General features: G+C 33.3%; 1 protein-coding gene across 1 annotated transcript in view; it reads right to left on the reverse strand.

Annotated features, from left to right (window-relative positions):
* Nucleotides 1-14,963: 14,963 nt before the first annotated feature.
* Nucleotides 14,964-25,683, reverse strand: part of LOC149412211 (Krueppel-like factor 5) — a 66,324-nt gene continuing 55,604 nt past the window's right edge. Inside the window, exons 3-5 of the mRNA XM_089645687.1 lie at nt 16,707-16,902; nt 15,797-15,856; nt 14,964-15,280 (exon numbers count right to left, since the gene is read on the reverse strand). Coding sequence (XP_089501813.1) covers nt 15,090-15,280; nt 15,797-15,856; nt 16,707-16,902 — 447 coding nt within the window. The 3' untranslated portion in view covers nt 14,964-15,089. The remainder of the gene's footprint in view (nt 15,281-15,796; nt 15,857-16,706; nt 16,903-25,683) is intronic.

Raw genomic sequence — 25,683 nt, forward strand, 5'->3', positions numbered from 1 at the left:
GTCCCGAATAGATGATACATAACCTAAAAATAACATAGGTAGGTATTAAACCTTCAATTGTGAAAAACTATCACCATGAAAATCTTTTACACATAAACTATACCTACTGGAAACGTAAATCGTCACCTAAAAGTATTAATTCATAATTTACAATTCACACACGAGGTTGATTATAACATCAACATGCTTCAGTAGGCAGCCAACAATGTACTTATAAAATATTTCGTTTGTCAAGCAATCTGAGATATTTTGATATCTCGAAATATAACCTCTCGAATGTGAGAATCGATTTGCGTTTTCGAACGAATTCTGACAGTTTGAAAACGATTGTCTCGGACTGAACATTCGAATGATTTCTGACATTTCAGAGCGATTGTCTCGATTCCACTTTCGATGACATTTGAAAACGATTATTTCGGACCGTGCATTCGAATTAATTCTGACCAATCACAACGCTTGGCTGGCATCGATTATTTCTGACCAATCACAGCGACGACTTTCGATGACGTTTCAAAACGATTGTCTCGGAGTTGCATTCGAATTAATTCTGACAATGAATCGAGATATTTCGAATGGTAAAAAAGATCGAGTAAACCATCGATGATTCATCGATTCCGCCCATCGCTAAGGTAAACTGGCAATTGGGGGAGGGGGCACATTGTGGCACATAGACAAAGCATGATACATACTCGTATGGCAACATTTTGGTAGGTAAGTACTGCATTTGCAAAAATGAACTTAACCAGTATTTTCATACTTGGTTGCTTACTAGCATATAGCAACATAATGATCATAATATTATTATAATTATGTAAATGACTACGAATTTACAAGGGTTTCGTATGACATAAAATTTAAAATATCTACATTTAAACTTAATGAATAATACAAATAAGTTTCGTACTTACTTCAAATTATAAATAAATTCTATATAGTTCAATATTCCTAATAGAGGTTTGAAATCTAATCATTCCGTGAAGTCATTCTTCAATAGAAGACATAATGAAAATATATAATCCCCACGGAAATAAAAACATTGACACTAAAACAATACTGAATATAATATTTATCAAAACCTTGATTCTGTCTTGAATTGACATTATCTCTATTGTATCTTTTTGATGCACTTATAAATGTACTGACTTACAAAGTAAGTACTTTATTACGTACATATTTATAAAAAAAACTCATTGTTGCAATATTCACGTTTCCAGTTGAGGTGGGTCCTATGAGTATCTTTCGTTACTGGGTACAATGAGTACAGGTACAAAGAAATACCGGTGGCAAAATACTCAAAAGTATTTAATACCGACCTGAGGATTGATTCAGAATAAGTCCTGAATTCCGCCCACATATTCTAATGAACTTCAGTGAAAAAAATCATATGTGATTCCCCACAATAACTTTTCCAAATTCATGGGGGAGGGGGGTAGCAACGGAATTCACTGTCGAAAATTCCCCACATTTTTCCGGTCGCAAAAATTCATCATAAAAATTACCTATCAGTAATACCAATCACAAATACCCGTCAAAAATACCTACTAAAAATACCCATCAAAAATACCTACTAAAAAAACCCACCAAAAATACCTATCAAAAATACCTACTAAAAATACCCATCAAAAATATCCGTCCAAAATACCTGGTAAAAGAACCTATTAAAAATATTTAGTCCCGGTATAAAATACTTAAGTATTTTGGAACCAGGTATTTTGGAGATTTGTCACAAGTACAAAGTATCGTATGAAAATACCCGATATTTTTACTGGGTACGATAAATACGCCTCACCTCTAGTCTCTAGTTTTCAGTTGTCATGTCTATGGTGGTAACATTGTGGTTCATTTATGATAATATTATTGTGGCATGATTGTGGCGGTTTTCGCGGTTTCAGTTGGAAATTTTCGAATATCACTGAAAAGTTCTTATAATGGATAAAATAAAGTTGAAACGGAACAAGGATTGGGTTTACGCACGTAAGGTTTGTTTGCCTTTTATCTCGACTCTAATGTTTTGATTGTTTGTATGAAATTAGCAATGACTTTATTCCTTCAATGGAAATTAGTGTGTTGACTTATTTTTTCGGGTATTATTAAAATATAGATATCAGGGAGAAAATATTCTGATACTGACACCTAATATGCCCAGAGGAATGCGTGGAAACTAATTTTAATGTAAAATATATAATATGACTTTTTTGACGATGGAAATTCTGAATCCGATGTAAATATCCAACCATGTATTTTTGGTAATTATCATGGGAATTTTACTTTATTTCAACAATTATCACAATAAGCAGCATTTATTTGCACAAATATATGTAATTAGGTTCTTAGTTGTGTTAATTAAGTAATTTATGCTGAGAAGAAAATTTTGCAAACATTCCCCTACGAAAAAATGGCGATTGAAGAATTGTTTCTTAAGGGAGATTCTTTTTTTTTTTTTGTAATTATTTTTTATTGTTAATAATATGCTTACATGGTACATAATTCATTTTACATCTTGGGTCTTTTTACTACTCTTCCATTGAAAGCATTTGCTTGTGTATGGAAGGGGAGTGTACATAAATGTTGTTGTTAGTTAGTATTTAAATAATTCATTGTACATAAATGTATGTTGCTGTAGTATTTTTTTGATAGTAGTGAAGGATAATATATTAATATAATAAATTTTTAAAAAAGAAAGGAAGTTATGGAAAACTAAGGATATTTGTGAGATTAATTAAGTGACAGTAGTTTTTTTTTTCAGAATATTTTTAAAGTGTCTCTTGACAGAGAGCAGTATTCGGGTTTTATCATTAATGCTTCTGATTTCTTCTGGTAGACGATTGAAAAAAGTTCTTCCTTGGTAAGTATAATGATGTCGTGCAAAAGACGTATTTAGTTTTGGGCATAGAAAAACATGTCTAAGTCGCGTTCTGTTTCCATTTAAAAATTGATATTTATCTTTTTCTTTTATAATTTGGATTAGTGAGTTTTTAATATATAGGTCTTTAAATGTAGGTACTTGAAATTCTTCAAACAGGCGTTCTGTTGGGTAGTCAAAGGATTTTTTTAATATAATTTTAATAATTCTGAAAACGAAATGTTTTTCTAAAGAAATGTTGGTACTATGTTTTAAAATTGAATAAAAATTTGCCTTTGTGCGAGATTTATTGGTAATGCGTATTGTTTTAATATTACAATAGGTACATACACTCCGAATCTGGACATATATTATGGCGCAGTTTTACAGGATGTTAAAATGCACCAAGATGAAGACATTGATATCGAAATTTTAACAGAAGTACAACAACCAGCTTCATTTTGTAAAACAAATCTGACATGAACTTCAAGATGTTGTGTATGAAGTATGTATGTGGAGTACCATTTCCACATATCTAGGAAAGATTATCTGAAGAACATAAAAATAAAATAGGTGAGTTAGAACAATATTATATTTTAACAAATTTTAATTGAAGAAGTACAACAACCAGCTTCATTTTAAAAAACAAATCTGACATGAACTTTAAGACGTTGTGTAGGAAGTATGTATGTGGAGAATCATTTCCACATATCTAGGAAAGATTATCTGAAGAACAGAAAAATAAAACATGTGAGTTAGAGAAATATTATATTTAAACAAATTTTCAAGTGCTAATTGAAACATTTCGTGGAATAAAGGCATTATGGGCCTAATGCCTTTTATGCTGTTATTAGCTCAAACGATCATCTGTTCCCTGTTTTAATGTCTGACAAAAACTCATTTTATCTGACATACCGATCAGATATCTCTGTGCATTTTACCATTGCTACTCTTATTTTGCAAGTATTTATGTAAATTTTGTTTTTACATATAAAAGTATGGTATTAAATAAAAATGCAATTACTTGGACAAATATCAACAAATTTTTGATTCGTTTTGCAATTGAACAAGTAAATAATGATATTTTATGCTGATGGTTCAGGCTACGTAATTAGATAGTTTTACCTACTAATAAAACTTGTATTATGTACCTTACACATTTAAACACATTTGCAACTTGTCGCTTCACAATCGTGTTTTCCTGCGCAAAGTCCATGTAGTCCTTTTTGCAGTGAGAGCATGAGGTTGGATCGCCTTATCTCACTAGAATCTCTTTTAAAATAAGAAAAAATGGTGGTTGTAATGTTATCCCATTTCCAGTAAGACTGAAATGAATGCTTTTATTTTATCCACAGTGTCCATTTTTTGCCACTTTTCCAACCAATGCTTCAATAATTAATATAATATTATTTCTATCTCTGAATATAAGACCAAAAATCACTGCTGTCATTTTGTTCACGCCTTATATTGGAACACCAATTGAACTACAACTTAAGTTGCTCTAATCCGCCTGGCCTCACAAAGCGCCTCTTACTGAGGAAACCATTCACCAATATCTGGACACTTCATTTTTATTTTTTAAATAAACTTTATTTTCTTAATATATCAAAAGATTAATAAGAACAATAATAATTCAGTTTAATTTCTTAGAATTATGTCAAAACTTAGTGATTCTAATTTTAAGAAATTTTGAATGTTTTATGTCGGTACTACATTTCTGCTGTTGCATTTTTTTTCAGATATCTTAATCTACTGATGAATTAAAGAAAAACAATAAAATACAAAAAATACTCTACCTAATAATAAGTGGCTCGAGTTCTTTAAACATCAATGTACAATACCAAGATCGGCCTTAAGGCCTTCAAAATGACCCCGGGTCTAGTTGAATCTACTAGACACATCATAACAAGTTGAGGAGTAATGGCGTTAGTTTCCATTTGTAAGTATACTCAAATCTTATTTTATTTTGTTAAATTTCCATGGAATAACATGCAAATCTTTTTGTAAACCAATGTACACCCATAATACACTTCATGTACACATTATTATGTTCGTCCATTTGGCTATCAAAGGTTGCAGTCAATTAAAAAAAAAAGTTTTTGAACCCCAATATTTTAACAGTTTTGGACAATTTATTGATAATATCTATTTATATTGAGAACTTAAAAATTTAAACAAAAAGAAGTAAACACCAGGTACGATTAATAATGTTTCATTCTTTCAGGCTCATCTTATAGTGGATCCACGTACTGCGTAAAGGGATCCCTATGTGGGAGTATTGGAGGAGTCTGCCAGCAGCCGCGAGAATCACAGCCAAATCAGTGGACCCTGAAACTTAGATTCACCGTTAATGGTACTCTTGAGAGAACAGTTAAATAAATAAATAAAAATACACAAGAACCATCTATCCAAGGTATTCTGTCTGTTTAAAATCATATTTCTCACCTTAATAAAAAAATGAGATAGTGTACTTTTATGAGATTGTGTCAGGAGATATATCTCCCAAAAGTGTTCTATGGTTGTTTGTTGTCTGTGACGAATATCTAAAAAATTGCTTATAAAACATAACAATAATAAGATACAAAATTTATATTGTATTTGTATTAAAGCGGAGATTGTGTATGAATAGTTCCCGTGAGCATTCATTGCTTTAAGTTTGTGTACAGATTCTGTGGGGTTTCATGTTTTTTAGTATAAGGATCCTCTGGAGAATCCTGCAGCGGAAAGGGTTTTCATATAGGAAAGCCCTTTTTTTTGGGTTCCCTGAATGCCTGAAGGGAAGGATCCGCAGAGGTGACTTTCTCAAGCACCGGAAGCGCCCCACAAGAGGAGAAGGCCTTAATTTCACCAATAAAGTAACTTCATGCCACATTTACTTTTGAAATCAAATAATGAAAGTTAAACCAGCATCTCGGTTACTTAGCCTAAGCAATTGTTTTTTGTAGAAAACATATAACCACATTTAAATAAGCAATTGTATTTTGTAGAAAAAATATAACCACATTTAAATAAGCAATTGTATTTTGTAGAAAACATATAACCACATTTCAATGGCTTCGCAACTGTGTGCTTTGCAATGATAAATTATGTCTTTTACATTTTAAGCTCTTGAAAATTATGAGATTCCAGTTTTAAACATCTCCTGTCCCCGCGATAACAAAAATAATTTATTTTTTTTAGATGGAGTCAAATAATAGTTAGTTATTCATTATTTATTATTTTTATTTCTTTATTATTTTTTCCAACATAGTTCTGATAATTATAAAAACTAAAAGAACAAATAAAAAAATATATTATTATTGATGTAAATGTAACGGAATCTTCGATTGATTAGATTAGAAGTTCATCGTGTTAAGATAGATATTCCATGTTATCATTTCTCTGGTCTAAAATATATAGATTTAAAATCTTACTCGGATAGTGCCGCAAATGGGTCATATTGTTTTCAAGCACGTTCTTCGTGCACATCCTGGATAAAGCTGATCGATATTTTTTAAACCTCACGGAAAAATTCCAAGTCTGCCATCTCTTTTGTTGTATGATTTTATATTAGGGGTACAAATGGAATAAATAGCCGGTGTACACCTATGCTGTGATTCTGAGTAACGTTTTCAACTGCCGAACTTTGCTCAGTTAAAATTTTATCCAACAATACAAGAAGAAACACTTCCAATTTGGTTGTGATTAAAAAAAAATGTTACATCTTTTTTTTTTGTCTGCTTATATGAATATTTTATAGTAACAAAATTTGTTACTATTATTACAAAAAAATACTTATATTATGCAAACAAGAAACACAAATGCAGAACACTTTTGAAAATAACAACAAATTTGGAAATGCGTCTTTCTTGTAATAAATATTTTAGAACTATAAATAATGTATATATAAACTAACTAACTATCACGCAGTTTCCTTGCAGGGGAAGGTAGAGATGACGGACCTCCAAACAACTCGGTCTTGGCACACACTCCTTGCCTCATTCACATTCATACATACTCTTCTATTATTCTGACTCTTGACATGGCCCGACTCAAGTATCTGATTCACTTGATCGTGCCATGTCTTCATCGGGCGTCCCCGACTTCTGCTACCATTCACATTTGCATCGTATATTCTCCTTACACTCCTTTCTTCACTCATTCGCTCTACATGCCTAAACCATCTAAGCGTCCCTTTCTTGATCTTACTCACTACGCTTACATCAGGCTTGCACTCTTTGCGGATCTCCACATTTCTCACACGATCATACATGGTTACACCACACATACGCCTCAGGGATCTCATTTCTACAGCATTCAGCCTACTTTCATCCTTTCTCTGCCAGTTCAATGCTTGGTAGGTACCAGCATTCCTTGTGGACTGCTAGCTTCGCTTCTTTGGACAATTTTTTGTTAGCGCTAACTGCGTTCAGTCCTTCATTAATGGAGTTACCTGCATTTACCCTTCGTTCAGTATCTCTGTCAGCCTTCCCATCTCTCGTAAACATACTGCCTAAATACACAAACTCATCCGCTTGCTCCAAGTATTCCTCATTCACAACTATATTGCACACTGTTTTCGTACTCTCTCTTTCAAACACCATGACTTTAGACTTATTTACATTCATCATTAACTCATTCTTCATACATACTTCGTTCATCCTAGACACGAGAGACTGTAGATCTGCCATTCTGTTAGCAATCAGCACCGCATCATCAGCATACAATAGGCAACATACTCTCAGATTACTCAAATTCGCGCCCAATCCTACCTCTTTCAATTTTTGCATACCATTCCATGTATAGATTGAATAACCGTGGTGACATTAGGCAGCCTTGTTTAACACCTTTTGTGATATCAACCGTAAAACCACCGTTCACCCTAACACATGCAACACTTCCTTCATACAGAGATGCAATTGCCTGTATGAGATTCGTTTTCACTCCATACTTGGACAACACCTTCCATAGTTTTTTCCTGTCGACTCGGTTGTATGCGTTTTGTAAATCTACAAAGGCACAGAAAAGTTTCTGGTTTTTTTACAGAAACTTCTCAGTGAGCATACGCAATGAGAAGATCTACCTAAAAGCACCTTGCACATCCCATATTTTATCCTTTATTTCCTTTCTTACCCTTTCAATCAAAATTCTACCATACAGCTTGCCAACTGAACCTAGCAGGCTAATAGCCCTATGATTCCCACATTCCATATGTGACCCTTTACCTCATATTCTAAGACAATTTTATGTTCCACTTTCAATTTTGTCATATTCTAAGACACAGTGAGTAGGTAGCTTGGTGTTGCCATAGAAATGAAGAATTTTTGTGCGATTTGAATACCAAGCTGTATAAAGAAGGTAAGTAAACATCGATTTTTCAAAGTATTTATTGTAAAACGTTTCAATTACATATAATATTTTATAATTAAATTTCATTCTTTAAATGTACAATGGTAACTAATTAATACATAATTACACAAAACATCTACCAGCTTAAAATAAATTGAACCAAGGCAAACATTCAAAGTTGCTGCAAAAAACATATTCGGTGTTTTTATAAGAAACTTGAGCAGAAGAATTTTTTAAAAACTATTATTTGTTAATTATTTAACAAATATCTCAAAAACTACATTAAAAATGAATTAAATTTGTTTTTCTACAATGGGAAAAATGTTCGGTTTGACATATTTCAATGCCTAAAATCTATTTATTTAGAAATTACAAGCAGTAAAAAATGAAAACCGTAACATCTTTTTAAAGAATATATATAATCAAAGTCCATATGGCAAAATGTTGTTCCTTTTAAATCATTCATAGATTTAGCCCGCTCTCTCACAGGTATGAAATCATCGCCTGCATACAGTAAGAATGAGGGCAAGGGGAGTAAGCTACACCGACCCATCTACGGATGTCAATATATGGAACGGAATGCTTTCGCTTATACAAAGCTTAAAACATTATTTGAATACTTAATCAAAATGCACCAATGCATTACTTGTAGTTATTGTTTTTTTTTTTTATATAATGAACATATTTATAATATATTAAAAGATATGAAATTCATGTTATTCGAGATTTTTTGTGCTCTTAATTAGATAAATGGAGTAAATCTTTTGTTTTCGGTACACTGAACTTAATTTTTACACGGTTTCGAAATAACGCGGTGCCATGTTTCTTGATGTCGTACCAAATATGCCTAAACGGGTTTGTCTATTATATGATAGTTTTAGTGAATAATCTTTTTTACGACAATAATGCATTTTATCTTTTGATTTCCTGATCATATTTCTATACAGGTATACTTTTATAGTATATTTTTTTATACAGTGTTGTGTAGAACGTATCCACCGTGTAAAAAGGGAGTAAAGTGTAGTTTTAAATATTAAGCTAAAATTCAATACAAATATTTGAATCAATTTTCCCTTTCGTAAAAATATTCTACACCAATTTGTTAATTTTGAATTGAGTCATCATTGCAAACAGGCTTTTAGGTGAAAAAGGCTTTACAACCTGTAAACAACACATTCATACACTAGTTACATATTGTATACGATATAATGTAAAACATAGGTAGCTGACGAATATATAAATGCGATTGGTTCAATAACATTAATCTAGTTTTATTACTTTAATGGCACTTTATGGCAACACCGACATTTGGTTTTGTGCGATTTTAGCAATAATTAGAAGATTATAATATATTATAATAATGATATTGTGTTCACCAAATATTTCAAAAAATACATAAAAAATGTATATAATGCATGTCCCTACATGCATTGCGCATCTACTCATCGTGCACGCAACAGCCGCGAAAGCTAACATTATAACTTACTTAATAATTTAAATGGTTTTAACAAAAAATATAAACAAATTTGTACAATATATTTTCACGTCTCAAATCACATTTAAATGATATATTATTATGTTTGCTCTTGAATAAATTACTCATTGGTAATATTCAAAACTTATAAAACATCTTACATAATTAATTAAGATTAGAGTTAATATTCGAATTTTAATCTAATTAATACCCAAAGTAAATGCTTTTGACTGAAATATATATTAATTAATGTATTATAATGTTTCCTGTACAAGTTGTTTGTAATTCGATTGTTTATTATGTACATTTTTAATATTATTCACTGTTTATTTGACGGGAAAACGAATAAAATCAGACGGGATCGAAAATGTTTGTATAATACATTATTATTAACGAGTACATCTTAAAATTCACTTGGAATTATATTTAATAAGCATAACTATTATGACCTCACTGGGAAATTAGTTGATTGGAACCAAAATGATAAAATAAAATCAATGAAGAAAAAGATAATACCAATAAATCTAAACGAAACATGAAACAGAATAAGACACATAAAAATAAAAAGATAATGGTCATAATTAGGAGTTGAACCCAGGACCTCTTGTCTTATCGGGACAAGTCTTAAACGTGTTTTTTTGAATGAGAAAATTAATTAAATCACACATCTAAGTGAGTGCAAGGCAATTCTTCGCATAAACAATTATAATTTGATGTTTAACGAATAATACTGAGCAATGGTAAGTTTTTAGATTCTCACGGCCAAAAGCATTTTTGTTGTTTGTTTTTGGGGTGTTATGTTACACATCTTCGGATCTACCGGATCTGCCCTGATGATGGACACTGCAACGCTGTCCGAAACGTCGGCTAAAGAAGGAGTTAGCGCAACACGGCATAATACCCCAAAAACAAACAACAAAAATACTGAGCAATGTTTTTTTTTAAATCTCATTTCCATAATGACAAATATTTAAATGACAGTAAAAATATTTAAGCCATCAGAGCCCGTTTCAATATTCAATGGGATTAAAAATGTTGATGTGAATTCCTAATATAAATAAATGTAGCGTATTATATACAAAAGTGCGAATTGAATTTGAATTCTTCTTAACCTTCAAAAATATTATTACGAAAAAGATTTCTCAATTATATCTATTAAGTACGATATTACAATTTAATTTCCCTTCTTTGTCTTATTTTCTCTTAATAGCTATGATTTGCTTCTGCAAATGCACTGGCTTCTGCCAGTGGCTCGTTTGTGGGGTTAAAAAGAGGGGAGGCACAAAAAATATTACCTACAAAAACCTACTTTAGCAGAAGATCAAATCAATGCGACCATCTTTCATGGCGGCAAAATAATCTGTGGTGTAATTAAATAGAAAAGTAACTCCACCGCCACAGCACACGGTATGTGCCTAGTATGGAGGTTTAAAAATTCATAGCAATGTTTTAAATTATCAATTTATTGATACGATTACGAAAGGAATATAATTTTTTTTTTATTTGAAAATTGAACAACTTGTAACAAATTGAACATCAGCTACCGTTAATTTCGATTCCTTGTGACTTCGCCACTCGAATTAGCGGCTCTTTGAGGCGGTCCGTGTCCGTACGTATGCCTCTCTATGCTCTTTGGCCAGCCTGTTTGAGTTACAATGTTATAATATTTAAATTGAAGTAACTTTGAGGCTAATACAATTTATAATTAGTAACTTAAAGGCTTACACAATTTATAAATTGATAATATTTAAACTGTAGTAACTAGGCTTATTTATTTTCTGAAGTATAGGAGAAAAGGTGAAAAATATACACATATCCACCAGTGTCTGTCCGTGACTTTTCTGTGAGCTAGAGTGGTAAGATTGAAACATACGACATTATTGATGTTGTTGAAGCTGAAAAAAAAATCAATAAAAATTTGTTTGGGTGAAGATTTTCAGGATTCTTTCAGTTTAGGGATGCTGCGCTTCCCCAAACACGTATTCAAACAATTATTTTTCAGTTACCTCATCTTCATACAATTTTTTTTGTTGCCTCATTTTCATACATTTTTTTTCACTTGCCTCATCTACATATATTTTTTGTTCCGCTACCGCTAAGTCATTAACGTCGTATTTTTCAATATTACCACTCCAGCTAACTGAAAACACACTGAAAACACACACATTTTCCTTAGGTGATGCACAGAATCCACTACATCATTGTACGAACCGCCACTGGCTAAAGATAATGAACGAATACAAACATGTATTTCCATAATGCTATGACACTTTACGCAAATATGTTTCAGTTATTATAAATAATTTTATTGATATTTAGTAACCTATGGGGGAAAAAAGCGAGAAAAAATGACTGATGAAAGGAAATAATGATTTTAAATAATTTGTGGCCAAACGGAGCGGCATTAATGATTTTTTTTTAAATAATTTTCCTTATACAAAACTAGCTTTTATAAATTTTGACAAAATTAAAAAAAAATAACCAATAATCGGTTAATACACGGTTTAGTGAAGAGATCTTTGGTAGAAATAAATAATTTACTGTTTGACTCTTTTGTAGATATATTTAAATCCATGGCTAACGCATTACGAATTGCAAACATACATAACTAAGATTGGTTTACATCTATCTCAATTAGCTTCAATGAAAAACAAATAATAATCTTCTTTCATTTTACATTCCTATTATATTTTACCGAAAGCAAAACAATTTGCAGTTGTGGTTAACATTTATTTGCAATATAATAATTATTGTTATATACATGTATGTGCCGTAATTTCAATTTAAAATGATTAACTCTTCCACATTTCACGTCAATTTATATTAGACTCTGCCACATGTAAACTTCGGAGTACCGCTCCAGGCCGCCAGGCAAAAAGTCTCACAATGGATTTAAACCCTTACCTTAAGCTGCTGCCACACGCAAAGCTCACATCAACAGATAATATAAAGCACAATAGCGCTCGCCATACAATCCCATACAGACCCGACACACGTAAAAAGATAACGCGCTATAAGTGTGGTTCTGAACTTCGCTAACCGAATTTATTTTACGTAACCGCTCCCGACGCGATATTTGAAAAGTTATGCGTCCCCCTCTCCGCCGTAAAAAGGAGAGGGGGTCATTTTAATTATGGAGCTACCAACTAATTTCCGTGTTCCCTTTGACAGCCATGACATAAGCAGCCTAATAATGCATTTCTTATTTATTATGTTAGCTCATATCGTCATGTGTGCTAGTAAATTTAGAAACATAAAAAAAAACTTTATTTGGAAAACATACTTAACATATATTTAAAATATAAATATAATCAATATTTGAATTTGAAGTAAACAAATTTTCGCCCTTTCAAAATTAATCATATTTTTAATCTCAGTATGTTTATATGGTAATATCATCCGGTTTTTTGATAAAGTTGGACGGCCTGATACCTACATAGAGAAGCTTCTAGTTTGTTCATTTGTTGATTGTTTTCAATTGTTTTCCTGGGTAATCTGGTTTGCTCTCGTCAGCTCTCGTGCTCTCTTCTCGTTCCCTGCCCTGGTGTTGGTCGAGCTGTCCAACAGATCCAGCAATAGGCGACAAGTATCATCCATTTCGAAAACGTGCTCAAGCTGTCAGTAAGTAAAGTTGTCACTTCGACAGATGAAATTATGTACCTCGGCCGCTCTCGAATTCAACTGACCCCCTCTCCTACCATAGGAAGAAATATTTGATAGCGTCGTGTGTCGGTAGAAAAGATGATGCGCTGTACATTCACTTTTGATGTGAGCTTTGCGTGTGGCAGCAGCTTTACGTTCGGACTTTACTTTTCTGCGCGGCGGCTTGGAGCGGCGCGTGATACCGCCGCTCCGAAGTGTACGTGTGGCAGAGCCTAATGTGTGCAATAATTTTTTAAGTGTCCTTAGGTCATTTTAAGATTTTTGAACAAATGTATATCTTGTGTTACGTTGATTGCCCAAAGCTTATTTTGAGAATTTCAATTTCATCGATTTCAATTGAGGTACTTTTTTGAAGGCACTTTCATAAATTGGCTGGTCCGACAGCATAATAATAAGTACGTTCATTTGAAAACCATTAATATGCATCATTATTAATCTATTTATTTGTACGTACACCAGGTTAAATAAGACAACATCTTTTAAATAAATGTATTTAGTGGCTTTAGGTTTGGTTTACTTGATGAGAAAGAGTTTTATTTAGAATAGACTTATAATACATTTATTAAAGAAACTCAAAAGCCTTTTTTTGTCAATGATAAAATTTTTAATGGAATCATAAAAAGTGAAAAGAGGAACTTTTGGTTCCATGTTCAAAAAATAAACATGTTGTTTTCAGAATAAATTGAGAAATTTAGAATTTATTACAAAATCTGACATAACCTTGACATACGGGTAACAATAATGAATAAATTACTACATTAAAATTTGTACTAAAAAATATTCGAATCACTCAAAACCACGAAATAAATACCTAATATGTTATGCTAAAAAACTAAAATATTTATATAACTTTTTATGATATATTAAAGAGAGCTGATAAATTATTCAGAAAATAAGTGAAAGTAACTATAACGATATTCAGAAAAGCGTATTTATCATCTATATGTATGTAATATTTGATAAAAGTACGGGGATAATATTCACTTTCCGCACCCTGTGCAATATTATAATATTGAAAGTACATATTTAGGGCAATTAAATTTATTTTAAAACTAAGCCCGTTAAAATTAACTCATGTGTGGAGCTATTGTAAAAAAACATTATTATAATTTTTTCATGACACTTAAAATAATAAATAAGAATTTAGCGAGTGAAATGAGACACAGCAGGACAGATTAACAGAACGTGTTCTTCCGTGTTACTAAATATTAAAATAATAATATATTATATGGTTAGCAGAACAAAGCGCAAATGTACGTGATTTTTTCATTCCCATTATCACGACTCACGACAGAAAATCTTTTGTGATAATTTTGCGGGATTATTAATAAAATAATTTTTATTTTTACTGATCACATATTGCTTTAAATAATATTATCTATGACTCTTCGGTATCTGAAAAAATATGACTTGGAAATATACTTTACTAGAAGTAGGTATGTAATCCATTCGAGCGCACGCTGAGCGATATCTGTATGGACAACCATACTCCGAGTAGAGCTTTCTTACAGCTAATGGCAGCTTAACAGAAATAACTGAATTATTCACCATCAACTTGATCAATGATCAACCACTTAATTGATGTTTATTTTTCTCCAACGAATCGTTCAACGCAATGCACTTGTATCGCATTTGACTGACATGACTGTTGAGTGGTGAGTGGTGAGGGAGGACTAAGTTTAGTTAGAGATGAAGGGCGCACTGGAGCTGCTGGTCGTGCAGCTGGACAGGCGGGTGCGCGGCCGGGCGGGGCGGTCGGGCAGCGGCGGCCCTTCGCGCGGGTCATTTGCTCGCCTTGGGCAAGTGGCGCTTCATGTGCAGCGCGAGGTGGTCGCTGCGCGCGAAGGAGCGCTCGCACACGGCGCACTTGAAGGGCTTGGCCCCCGTGTGCTTGCGGTAGTGGCGGGTCAGCTCGTCCGAGCGCGCGAATCGCCACTCGCACTGCGGCCACTGGCAGCTGTACGGCTTTTCCCCTGCAACAAGTAACTACTAACAACGTCTGCACACCAACGAACACACACCATCACCACACCTTTCTCAATGCAATGTGTTTTCATAGAAACAGTCGCAAAACGGTCTGAAAGCTCGAAGCCCATCCAGCGGGACACGTGGGCATCGGAACGCAATTGTGCGTCTGCAACTCCCACGTCACTCGCTCTATGAGATTTTCGCAAACATTATTACATAATACATGTATTATTTTTAACGCTCGCTCATTGTCTTCATTAAATAGTTTTCGTGGAGCCACATGAGAAACCATGAATACAAAATAAAACATGCGCACTCGCTATTATTTTCAGATATTCGCATTTAAAATAGCTGTTCGCAGAACTTTAAATAAAAACAATTATTAGGCCCATGCAAATATTAGTAAAAAATAAATAATCATATTTACTGGAAATATAAAAAAAGGATTTACAATATCGACAGTGTAATGAAAGATTTGAGTCATATTATTACGATTGCTGAGGTTCGACTTCACTTCTTACCTGTGTGGATTCTCTGGTGAGCTTTCAGGTGCGAGCTCTTAGTATAGACCTTCGCACATCCTAGAAATGAGAAAATATGTATTAAATATACGAATAAAAAAACAAACATATGCAAATAGACCTGCTAACAGTGCAGAAAAAGGACATTTTCTCTAGTATCAATGTTTGTTCGCATGGGCAGGGGAAATATTCTGTTACGCAAATCAAAGGCCGATGCTCGTTCCATTTCAGCATAATATATGATCAAATTGTGATCAACTGATAAGCATAATAACTGATTGCAATTTGGTCAAAAGCTGAAAAGGTTCGAAATTCGGTGTTTAACGGGAACTATTCATATGTCATTAATTCAAAATGGCGCTGATCGACGATTTGATTATTATCAAATATGCAAAGAGTCAAATCAAATCTTCATAATTTATTTGTTGTCATTGTGTTTAATTTGTGGAAACCATACATTTAAAGAAAATCTAAATCAAATTTAAAAATGTTATTAGGAAGTTCTGCAACTTTAAATTAAATGAAAGATACCGTGCTTTCAAAAATAATCTGTAATCATAGATGGAATGTAAAGGTATTGTTAAATAAATAAGGAGCACATCATAGGCAAAATAATACAATACACTAGCGTGGCTAGGGGTAATCTATTTTTAGTCTAGTTTTTAATAAGCTGTTATTAAAAACCATAGGCTTTCGTGACTCTCGACTTGGACGGGTCACATCTCTTCACATAGTTTGCTTATTCGTGCATCGTTTATTAAATATCTGTATCTTATTTCTTAAATGTTATACACTATCTTCTGAAATATGGTTAATAATAGAAATAGTTCTTCTTATTATATTAAATTCACAGCTGCCCTTGTTTTAGCTGTGCACTATAATTGCAAAGGATCACGTGTAATATTCATACCTATGAAGTCGCAGTGGTGCACCCGTCGCTTTTCCAGCTCGGGGTTGTTCCTGCGGTTGAACTTAAGCCCGTGCGGGTGGGAATGCGGGTGCGGTTGCGAGTGCGGTTGCGGGTGCGGGTGCGGTGCTGGCGGCAGCGAGGGCGGCAGGTGGCGCGGCGCGGGGTAGGGCGGCGGGGGAGTCCTGCGGGAACCGCACTGTGAACAACATAAAGGAAATTTTCCATTAAAATGATTTAGACGTGTTACAACAAAAATGTTAGTATTATTATTAAATAATGTATGTAACAACAAGTATGGACATATTAACTTTTTAATATATAATTATATATTTTTTAAATTTGCTTATTACTTTCAATTTGCCGGTCTGCTTTTAAAAATCAGATTTTAAAGCTCATTACATCAGATACTTCAAATATGATTTAAGATTTTCACGGCATTAAGTATTTTTGTTGGCAGATGTTTTCAACACATCTGCCCTGATGATGGACACTGCAATGCTGTCCGAAACGTTGGCTAAAGAAGGAGTTAGTGCAACACGGCATAACACCCCAAAAACAAATAACAAAAATCATCAGATACTTACTTTTCCCAGTTTATATGGCACCTGTTTAAAAAAATAGTTAACGTTTTATCATTACTATGATTCAATAATAAAAGGAATAAGTTAACAAAATCTTTTTTCAAATTTTAAAACTTGAACTTACTACGTTCTGGATACCTTCAGAAAATTAAAAATTTCAGAACGGATCGAAAATCATGAAATACACCAAATGAAATTTTGCTACAACATTTCATTAAAATAAATATGAAAGTATCAAAAGCTATTATTACCCAGACACGATGCCAACTCAGCCACTGAATGTTTATTCAACATCGTGTAACCATTACAAATAAGTAGAAAACGATTTAAATTGATTTCATTTTAAATTTTCTAAATTATTTTAGGAATATAACTTTTTCCAAATTTATTTTTTTATATATAGGAGTAGGCCCGGGCAGACGTTGTCCCGTCACAGACCGCCTTCTATGTAGGAAAGTTAAAATTTGCGGTAGTATGTATTTTTGGAAGAAAAATCTGAAAAAATAGATCTTGACGACAGCGCCACCTATCGGGTCCAAAACTATCCTATGTTTCAAGATGGAACCAACCATACACATTCGGAAAATTTCATTGAAATTAGTGTTGGGCGGTTTCGTAGATTAGCGTGTACGAACCCGGTAAAACGTGGATTTTATACATTAATATTTAAATATATTTTGGAGGATTGTGATTATCGCCAATTTAAATGGGTTGTTGGCTGAATGATTCTGTGGTTCTCCAATCCGCAGAATTCAAGGTTGCGTGCATTACTATCGGTGTGCAAAAATGTGAATTCGGATATTTACAATTTAGTTTTTATTTTAACAAAACTCACGTTACAATAATTTTATGAACAAAACAGATCGCGTGCGTTAGAGAAGATTTAGGTCTAAACCGGCGGCTATACCACTGGAGAGAGAATGAAATATTTGCCGCGCGAGGTATCGCGCGCAGGCTTACGGTGATACCAGTCTCACATAAATGTAGGTAAAAGTAATGTTGTTATTATTTTCGGATAGATGTAAACTCCCTATAATTTACCCTACAATATCATCGGTAAAATATAAGTAAGTTGAGTATTATATGGAGTTTTTTGGTCCCTTGAAATTCGTTACAAAAGTAATTAATGCATATTTCAGCCACTTTATTCCTTTAATCATAATTTTTCCGATGTATTATAATATCAAACTTAGTATATAAGTACAAATCAGTGATAGGTATATTTTTTGATTTATTAATTGCATTGGTATCACGTCCTGCCATATTTCATAAGAAAACTTTATGTATCACGATTTGTCATTTCAATTGCGATAAGGAGCACGCCGTATCTTAGATAGGTAATCATGTAAAATTTATTTACACTATTAGTAGATACTACTCGGGTATGTCGACATGTAAATTAGCATAATATTATAAGTCAGAAGACGGAATTGATACGCGCCGTCATACTCCACCTTATCGCATCATCCACGTAAATGAGACTCTTGCACGCAATTTCAACGGTTTCACGACAAAACAGAAAAGTGAAGAAAAAAATATCTACCCTAATCTAGCCTAACCTTCGGTACCTTATTATTTTTTCATATTCTGTATTGCCACTGTTCTGTTTTACCAGTTACCCCTTTTAAATGGTCTGGAAATTTTCCCATACCTACCTTTTACTTGTTGGAAATGAAGTTTTTAGCAAGCTAACGTTTTTAAATAAATAATTAATTATTTGATTTATTTGTACGGTCATAAAAGTTACAAAAAATATAACTCGATTTTATTAATGTATGTAATTTGAAATGATTTCAATTGGTAATTTGACACTTATTATTATAGGTATACGATGGAAAATGAGTATTGCTAATCCCTTCAAATTATTGGTACTTTGGTTAAAACCGGTATTGCAGGCCGTTTTAGTATATTCCAAATACATCGGAACACGTGTTTATGCACGTGCATTTGTTATATTATTGTTTATTTCGATTTTCATGAAACATGTAATATATTTGTACAGCGCCCTTGAGGTGATTTTTAACGAAAACGGCGCTATATAATAAGCCAAATATTGTTATTATTATTATTATGTTGCGACGTTGTGATGATATATTCATCATGTATCAAAAGCTTATCAGGAAACCTGTTAATTCGTTCGTTAAGTCATGCAATAGCGTTTAACCGGATTACCAATAATTTAAAGAGATTCTTAATAAAATTGCAGTACTCATTTTTTCTGTGTACTCGACCGCACGTTCGAAAAATAATATTTTCCGCTGTTGATAAAAAAATGCCTCGATTTAGAAAGTAGGTACTAGATTTTTTAACTGATTTGAAAATATGATTTAAAAAGTAAAAAAAAAACAAAACTAATTTAAATCCTCCCCAACATGACTTTTTGTAAAAAAAAATGCAAGCGGCTCATTGTGAAAATGCGAGGATTCATTTTTGTTCTAACCCGAGAATGGGTTCCATTAGTGTCAAAGGAAGCATGCACAGCACAGCTATTTAACTAAGTAATATGAAGCTACAATTCAGATTTGTTATGCGGTTCATCAGCGGGGAATGCAAATAATGCTTGAATTAAATGCACAATATAACATCCACTAATTACCGACCTTCTTGACGAACTGTAATGAATTTCAACTGATTTCAAAATAAGTCCCTGCGAACTAGGATTATTCAATACAAAAAAAGTAACCAATAAAAGCTCATTTAAAACGTACCTGTGATTTATTCTTATTTCACTAGTAAAATTATTCACATTGTTTTATACAGTCAAATCAGAAAAAATACTAATTTCGGTTGTGTTTCAGTGATTGTAACTCTGGTTCTGTAAACTCGAATAAATTAAAAAAAAATTCTAACTGATTGGTGAAGAATCCAGACAAGCAAGAAATTACCTATAACATAATATTTTATTAAAAAATGTATATTTTTGGTCATTTTCAAAATTGGATCTGTTTTGTCTATTTTATTAAGGGAACTTTAAGAATAACTTTCATAATTAATTTATGTGCATTCGAAAATGAATCTATAGCTGATAGTGTTGTACTTCCCCATGCGATTATTCCGTACTCAATGATAGATTGACAAAAAGAGTAATAAACCATTTCCATAGATTTGGAGTCTTTTGACATGGCCCAACTAAAGTATCTGATTCACTTGATCGTGCCATGTCTTCCTCGGGTGTTCCTGAATTTTTCTACCATTCAAATATGCATCTTATATTCTCATTACACTTTTTGTCGTTCATTGACTCTATATGCCAAAATCATCTGAGCGTCTCTTTCTGAATCTTACTCGTCACGCTTTCATCAGCCATGGATAATACATGGTTTAATAATTACATATCTACAAATTTATAAGATTGTAGTGGATCCCCTAATGTCCTTTTCGGGCGCTTCCGACTTCTTCCACAATTCTCTACAGTATAACACAACGTTACTATTCAAAAACTACATTACATCGACTTTAATTCTGTCTTAATCTATGAAAACATCAGTGAATAAGTAAATGCACCCCGCCAGTCAATCGTTACATCATCCCCCGACTCTTTTTCAATATTTTACTTTTTTTTTTTTCTTTTCTAAATTTCTTAAAAATGTATTTATTTTTATTGTATATTATAGTTAGGTATCTACTCGTGAAAGCAACATTTACCAAAGTTTAAATATTAGCATAATCGGTGCACGGGTGCGTGATTTGAAATTAAATTCTTGCATGGAGCGTAAAATTATTAAATGCAACGAAATTTAAAATTTAAATATTGGAACTGACAAGCATAAAAATCATATCAGACAAACTATGAAGTACGACAAACTTGTTTTATGACTTAATTATTCTCTATTTTAAAATTGTTGTAATTTTTTAAGTTTAACTTACCCGACTTTCAGCAATCGGCAACTTTGGATTGGGAAACAAAATGCTTACAAGGAAGAAGTAACGCAGAAAAAATCTAACTTTTGGTGTGAGCAAATTGAGACAGAAAAGGACCCTCGAAAACTATGGCAAAATATAAAAACTTTATGTGGAGAGAGCAACATCAATATTGATTCCTCTCGTGAAGCGGATAGTCTTGCGATATATTTTAGGAGTAAAGTTGAAAAAATTCGGGCCCTCGGTGGGGTAGGATTGCCTTTTATCGCAGCAACAACTCTGCTCTCTGGTAACTTCACTACTTTTGTAGCAGTAACGGAAGAAGATGTCATACGTGCTGTGAAGTCTTGCCCAAACAAGCAATGCGCTCAAGACCCCATACCGACCTGGCTCTTAAAAAAATGTCTCCCGGATATAGCACCTGTAATTACCGCAATTATCCAGAAGTCTCTAGTAAATTCACTTGTACCGGGATCACTTAAAAAATCAATTATAACATCAATACTAAAAAAACAAAATCTTAATACTGATAATACAGATAATTACATGCCAATATCCAACCTACCATTCCTATCAAAACTGCTTGAGAAAATCGTTGATAAACAATTAGTGGGGTACTTGAACACCGCTGGTCTGTTTGCCAAAAATCAATCCGCCTATCGACGGTTTCATTCAACGAAAACTGTTCTTTTGCGGGTTGTTTCAGACTTGATCATCGGGATGGAATCAGGTAAGTTGGGTTTGATATCTGTTCTTGACATGAGTGCGGCATTTGACACAGTAGATCATAGTATTTTACTAAATGTGCTTGAAACCGAATTTAGCGTTCGAGGCGATGCACTCCTCCTGTATGGACGAGTAGCCTCAGTAACTTTCAATAAATGTACATCACCTGAAACTCCCATAGAATTTGGAGTTCCCCAGGGTTCTGTCCTAGGCCCCATTCTCCATCGTCTTGAACGACTAATTCACTCAGCTGGCTTTGAATCACAAGGCTACGCAGATGATCGTTTGATTTTCAAGTTTTGTTCTCCGGACGAAAAAGACGTCCTTAAAAACGAGGTGGTAAGCCTCATTAACACAATCTCAAGTTGGATGTCTGTCAATAAACTTGCACTCTGTGCACTCTAGACTAGATGGTACCTTGCACGAGTCTATCGCTATCCTTTTCATTTTCAAGAACAAATAGCATGCGCACTCTCTTTGTTTTAATGGACGGACAGCTGCTATGCTTTGTCCTCTTCTATCGCATGGGATGGTTGGTTGGGACCTCTCAGTCGCACACGAGAATTCCCGACTAGTTTTCAAAAAGTTTTAGTTTTCAAAATTCGACAACCGGAATTCGGGACTGATTTTTAGCAGGCAACCTTATACCATCGTGTTCACAATGAAATAATCTTTAATTTCATATAATTTTTATTCAATAATCAGACCGGTGCAAAATGCTTTTTCGATTTACCTGTTTTTATTTATTGACATATTAAATTAAATATAAAATACGTTTCATCAAATAAACATCTCGGTGACGGTCGTTCTTTAAGGGATGGCAACGTGGCAACCTGAGAGTTGTGACCGGAAAAGAGTAGGCAACCTAACGTTTGCATATTCTATGGGTTTCATACTTTCGATTGGTATAGAATTTTTATAATAATCAAACCGGTGCAATGTTTAAATTTTTTTTTTAAATTATTAATTAATCATACCCTGGACTAAAATTTGTTAGGCAACCGATATGCAATATATTTATTGACATATTAAATTAAATATAAAATACGTTTCATCAAATAAACATCTCGGTGACGGTCGTTCTTTAAGGGATCTTAGACTATAAGTATTGTCGTATAACCCCACTTCTAAAGGATAAGCCTTCACTGGCTTCGTTGCCCTGAAAGAATAGAGTTTAAGATCTGCATGACCTTCAACGCATTGCAAGGAATGGCGCCAGTCTATATATCGGAACTATGTATCAGACAAAACTTAAGCAATAGACAGCTTACTCTAAGGTCAGGAGATATAGATGTTAGTAATCGTCTAATCGAACTTTCTAGGTCAAATCGAGCCGTTTACTATGATCGTTCTTTTAGTGTAACAGGCCCGCTCATCTGGAATAGACTTCCCTCAGCTCTTACTAATCTCCAGAATTTTGCTGAATTTAAACGGGCTTTAAAAACAAAATTATTTAAAAAATCTTACCATTCATAAATTTTAACTTCATTTCAATATTTTATAATAAGCAATATTCGAAAACTTCCGGTAATTGATTGGTTTCTGTTGTCTCCTTATTGTACCCTTTTAAAATGTCTGCACAGAAGATTCTCACTTCTGAGCACAAACTGCCTCCTGTTATATATTATATTTTAGTTTTTATATTCTTGTTTTGTCCTGTCCGGCTGTTATTGTTATTCTAAGTTTTGTCATCACTTTGCATAAACAGTGTATTTAGTGTTATAATATTGGATCTGTATTTGGTAAGGCACACTGTAGGAATAATTTTAAGAACCACTAATACTGAATTACCATTTTTAATTTTCTTATACGAGTAGTTAAGCGCACTTGAAGTGAAATGACACTAAACTGAAAACTTAAATGCCATAATGATTACTATTATTATTATTAGTGGAAAGGTAAATTGCTTCAATGATCCTCAGGCAAAAATTTTTTTACAAATGCTTTCAGCTTATCAAATCCTACATTCATAGTATCCCGTGAATTTTCACGGGTCTGCAGTAGTACATACATACACACATCAGTGGTATGAGCGTAGACTTGTAAATACATTGTATCTATACAGGGTGTTTAGGGACGTACTTGACTTACTTTAACCAATGATTCCTGACATCATTTGGAGTAAAAAATGTAAATGAAATTTTGGTCTTCGGTAATTTTTTTATGTATTTTTTAAAAAACAATTTTTTTTAAAGTCCAAATGTCGACTCTGGTCATTCAGCCGAGTAACCGCCCAAAACCCTCACATCGACCCTGGCTGTCCAATTACTACTGATATTCTATGTTTTTGTAGAAAGATAAAAAAAATTATAGTCATTTACATTTTTTACTCCAGATAATGTCAGCAATCACTGGTAAAAGTAAGTCATGTACTCCCCTTAACACCCTGTATATTTCTCCATAGTTTGTATTTTGCGATTCCTTCTGCAAAGCACGGATCCCAGGTCTGCAGGCTAGTTTCCATAGTACGGTATTCTGCCTAGTTAACGTTCAGAGATCCTATGCAAGTCATTGTAGTATCACCCACGCCTCACTTTATTACTGAAATAGACAATAAACCTACCTGCCTGTGGCATGAAATATTAAAGCTCAATAAATATATCTACTCGGAGAGAGGCAATAATGAAATAAATCAATGATTTTGCGTATATTTTTATTAGCTATAAGTCGATTTAGCTTTATGGCAGATATATTGCGTTATTGGTTAAGTGTTCATCTTATTTTATCGCTCAACGTGAAAAGAAATAAGATTTAAGACTCTTTCTTAGCCTCTACCTACATTATTTTATTTATTTAATCGTGGGAGTTTCAATATTATTTACCTTGGCATCATCGACTAAGTTTATATTATATCGATGCTTGGCATCTATATACACACTCGAGGCAATACTACCCCTTACTTCTGCCATTGTTTTTAGATTTATTATTGTGAACAGTATATACGCGATATCCGGAAATTCGTAGTACAAGCGATAATCTACATCACATTTAAAGTCGATTTTGCGGTATTTTTTTTTTGATTTGAGCTTTGGTTATTGAGTCCGAAATTGGAATTATTGAGGTCAAATTTTGAAAAAAAACTGTCGCTGGAGGTTGAATATTACCTCTTTAATGTCTCTCAAAATGCGTAAAAGCCACAGACATCCAAATTAATAGACAGGTCAATCAGGGAAAGGGGAAAAAACCAACTTGCGCGGAGCGCGAGAGGCGTTGTGATCGTCCCACTTTTGGTGGTTTGTCAATCAATGAATCTGACAGTATGCATGCAACTCGCATTGTAATATCACCATATATTCGATCTCTGTAAATAAAATCTGCTTACGAATGACTAGTCGTTTTTAGTCAAATCATTCTCGAACCCTCTTGTTGCCAAATATATAGTCACGTGGTTTACCCCCTCGCTCCACGAAATGATACCCAGATTTTATGTTAGGGCAAGTCTATTAATTTTAATGTCGATGATCGAGGCGTAAATCGGCTCCAAAAGTTTAATTTTTACTCTTTACCGTTGATGAAAATATTTCACCCGGGAGAGCGGGAGGAATTGCAAAAAACAATCTCTCCGAAGATGGAAAAATGTTTCGGACTACAAAAAAGTATACATATCTTAGTACTACATATCGTGGGTTTTATCACCTCAGCTTTGGAACCTATTTGCATTTTATTTATTTATTTATTGTTTGAAACATTTACAGAGTGTTAACAATTATTACATTTATATAATTTCGGTGGGAATGTGCACAGATATTAACACCCCAATTAAAAATGTTCACAGCATGCGTAAACAAGGTTTAGTTGATATTAGGCGG

Source organism: Hesperophylax consimilis, chromosome 23 (genome assembly GCF_061612785.1).
Source record: "Hesperophylax consimilis isolate HC1 chromosome 23, BYU_Hcon_1.0, whole genome shotgun sequence".
NCBI lineage: Eukaryota > Metazoa > Arthropoda > Insecta > Trichoptera > Limnephilidae > Hesperophylax > Hesperophylax consimilis.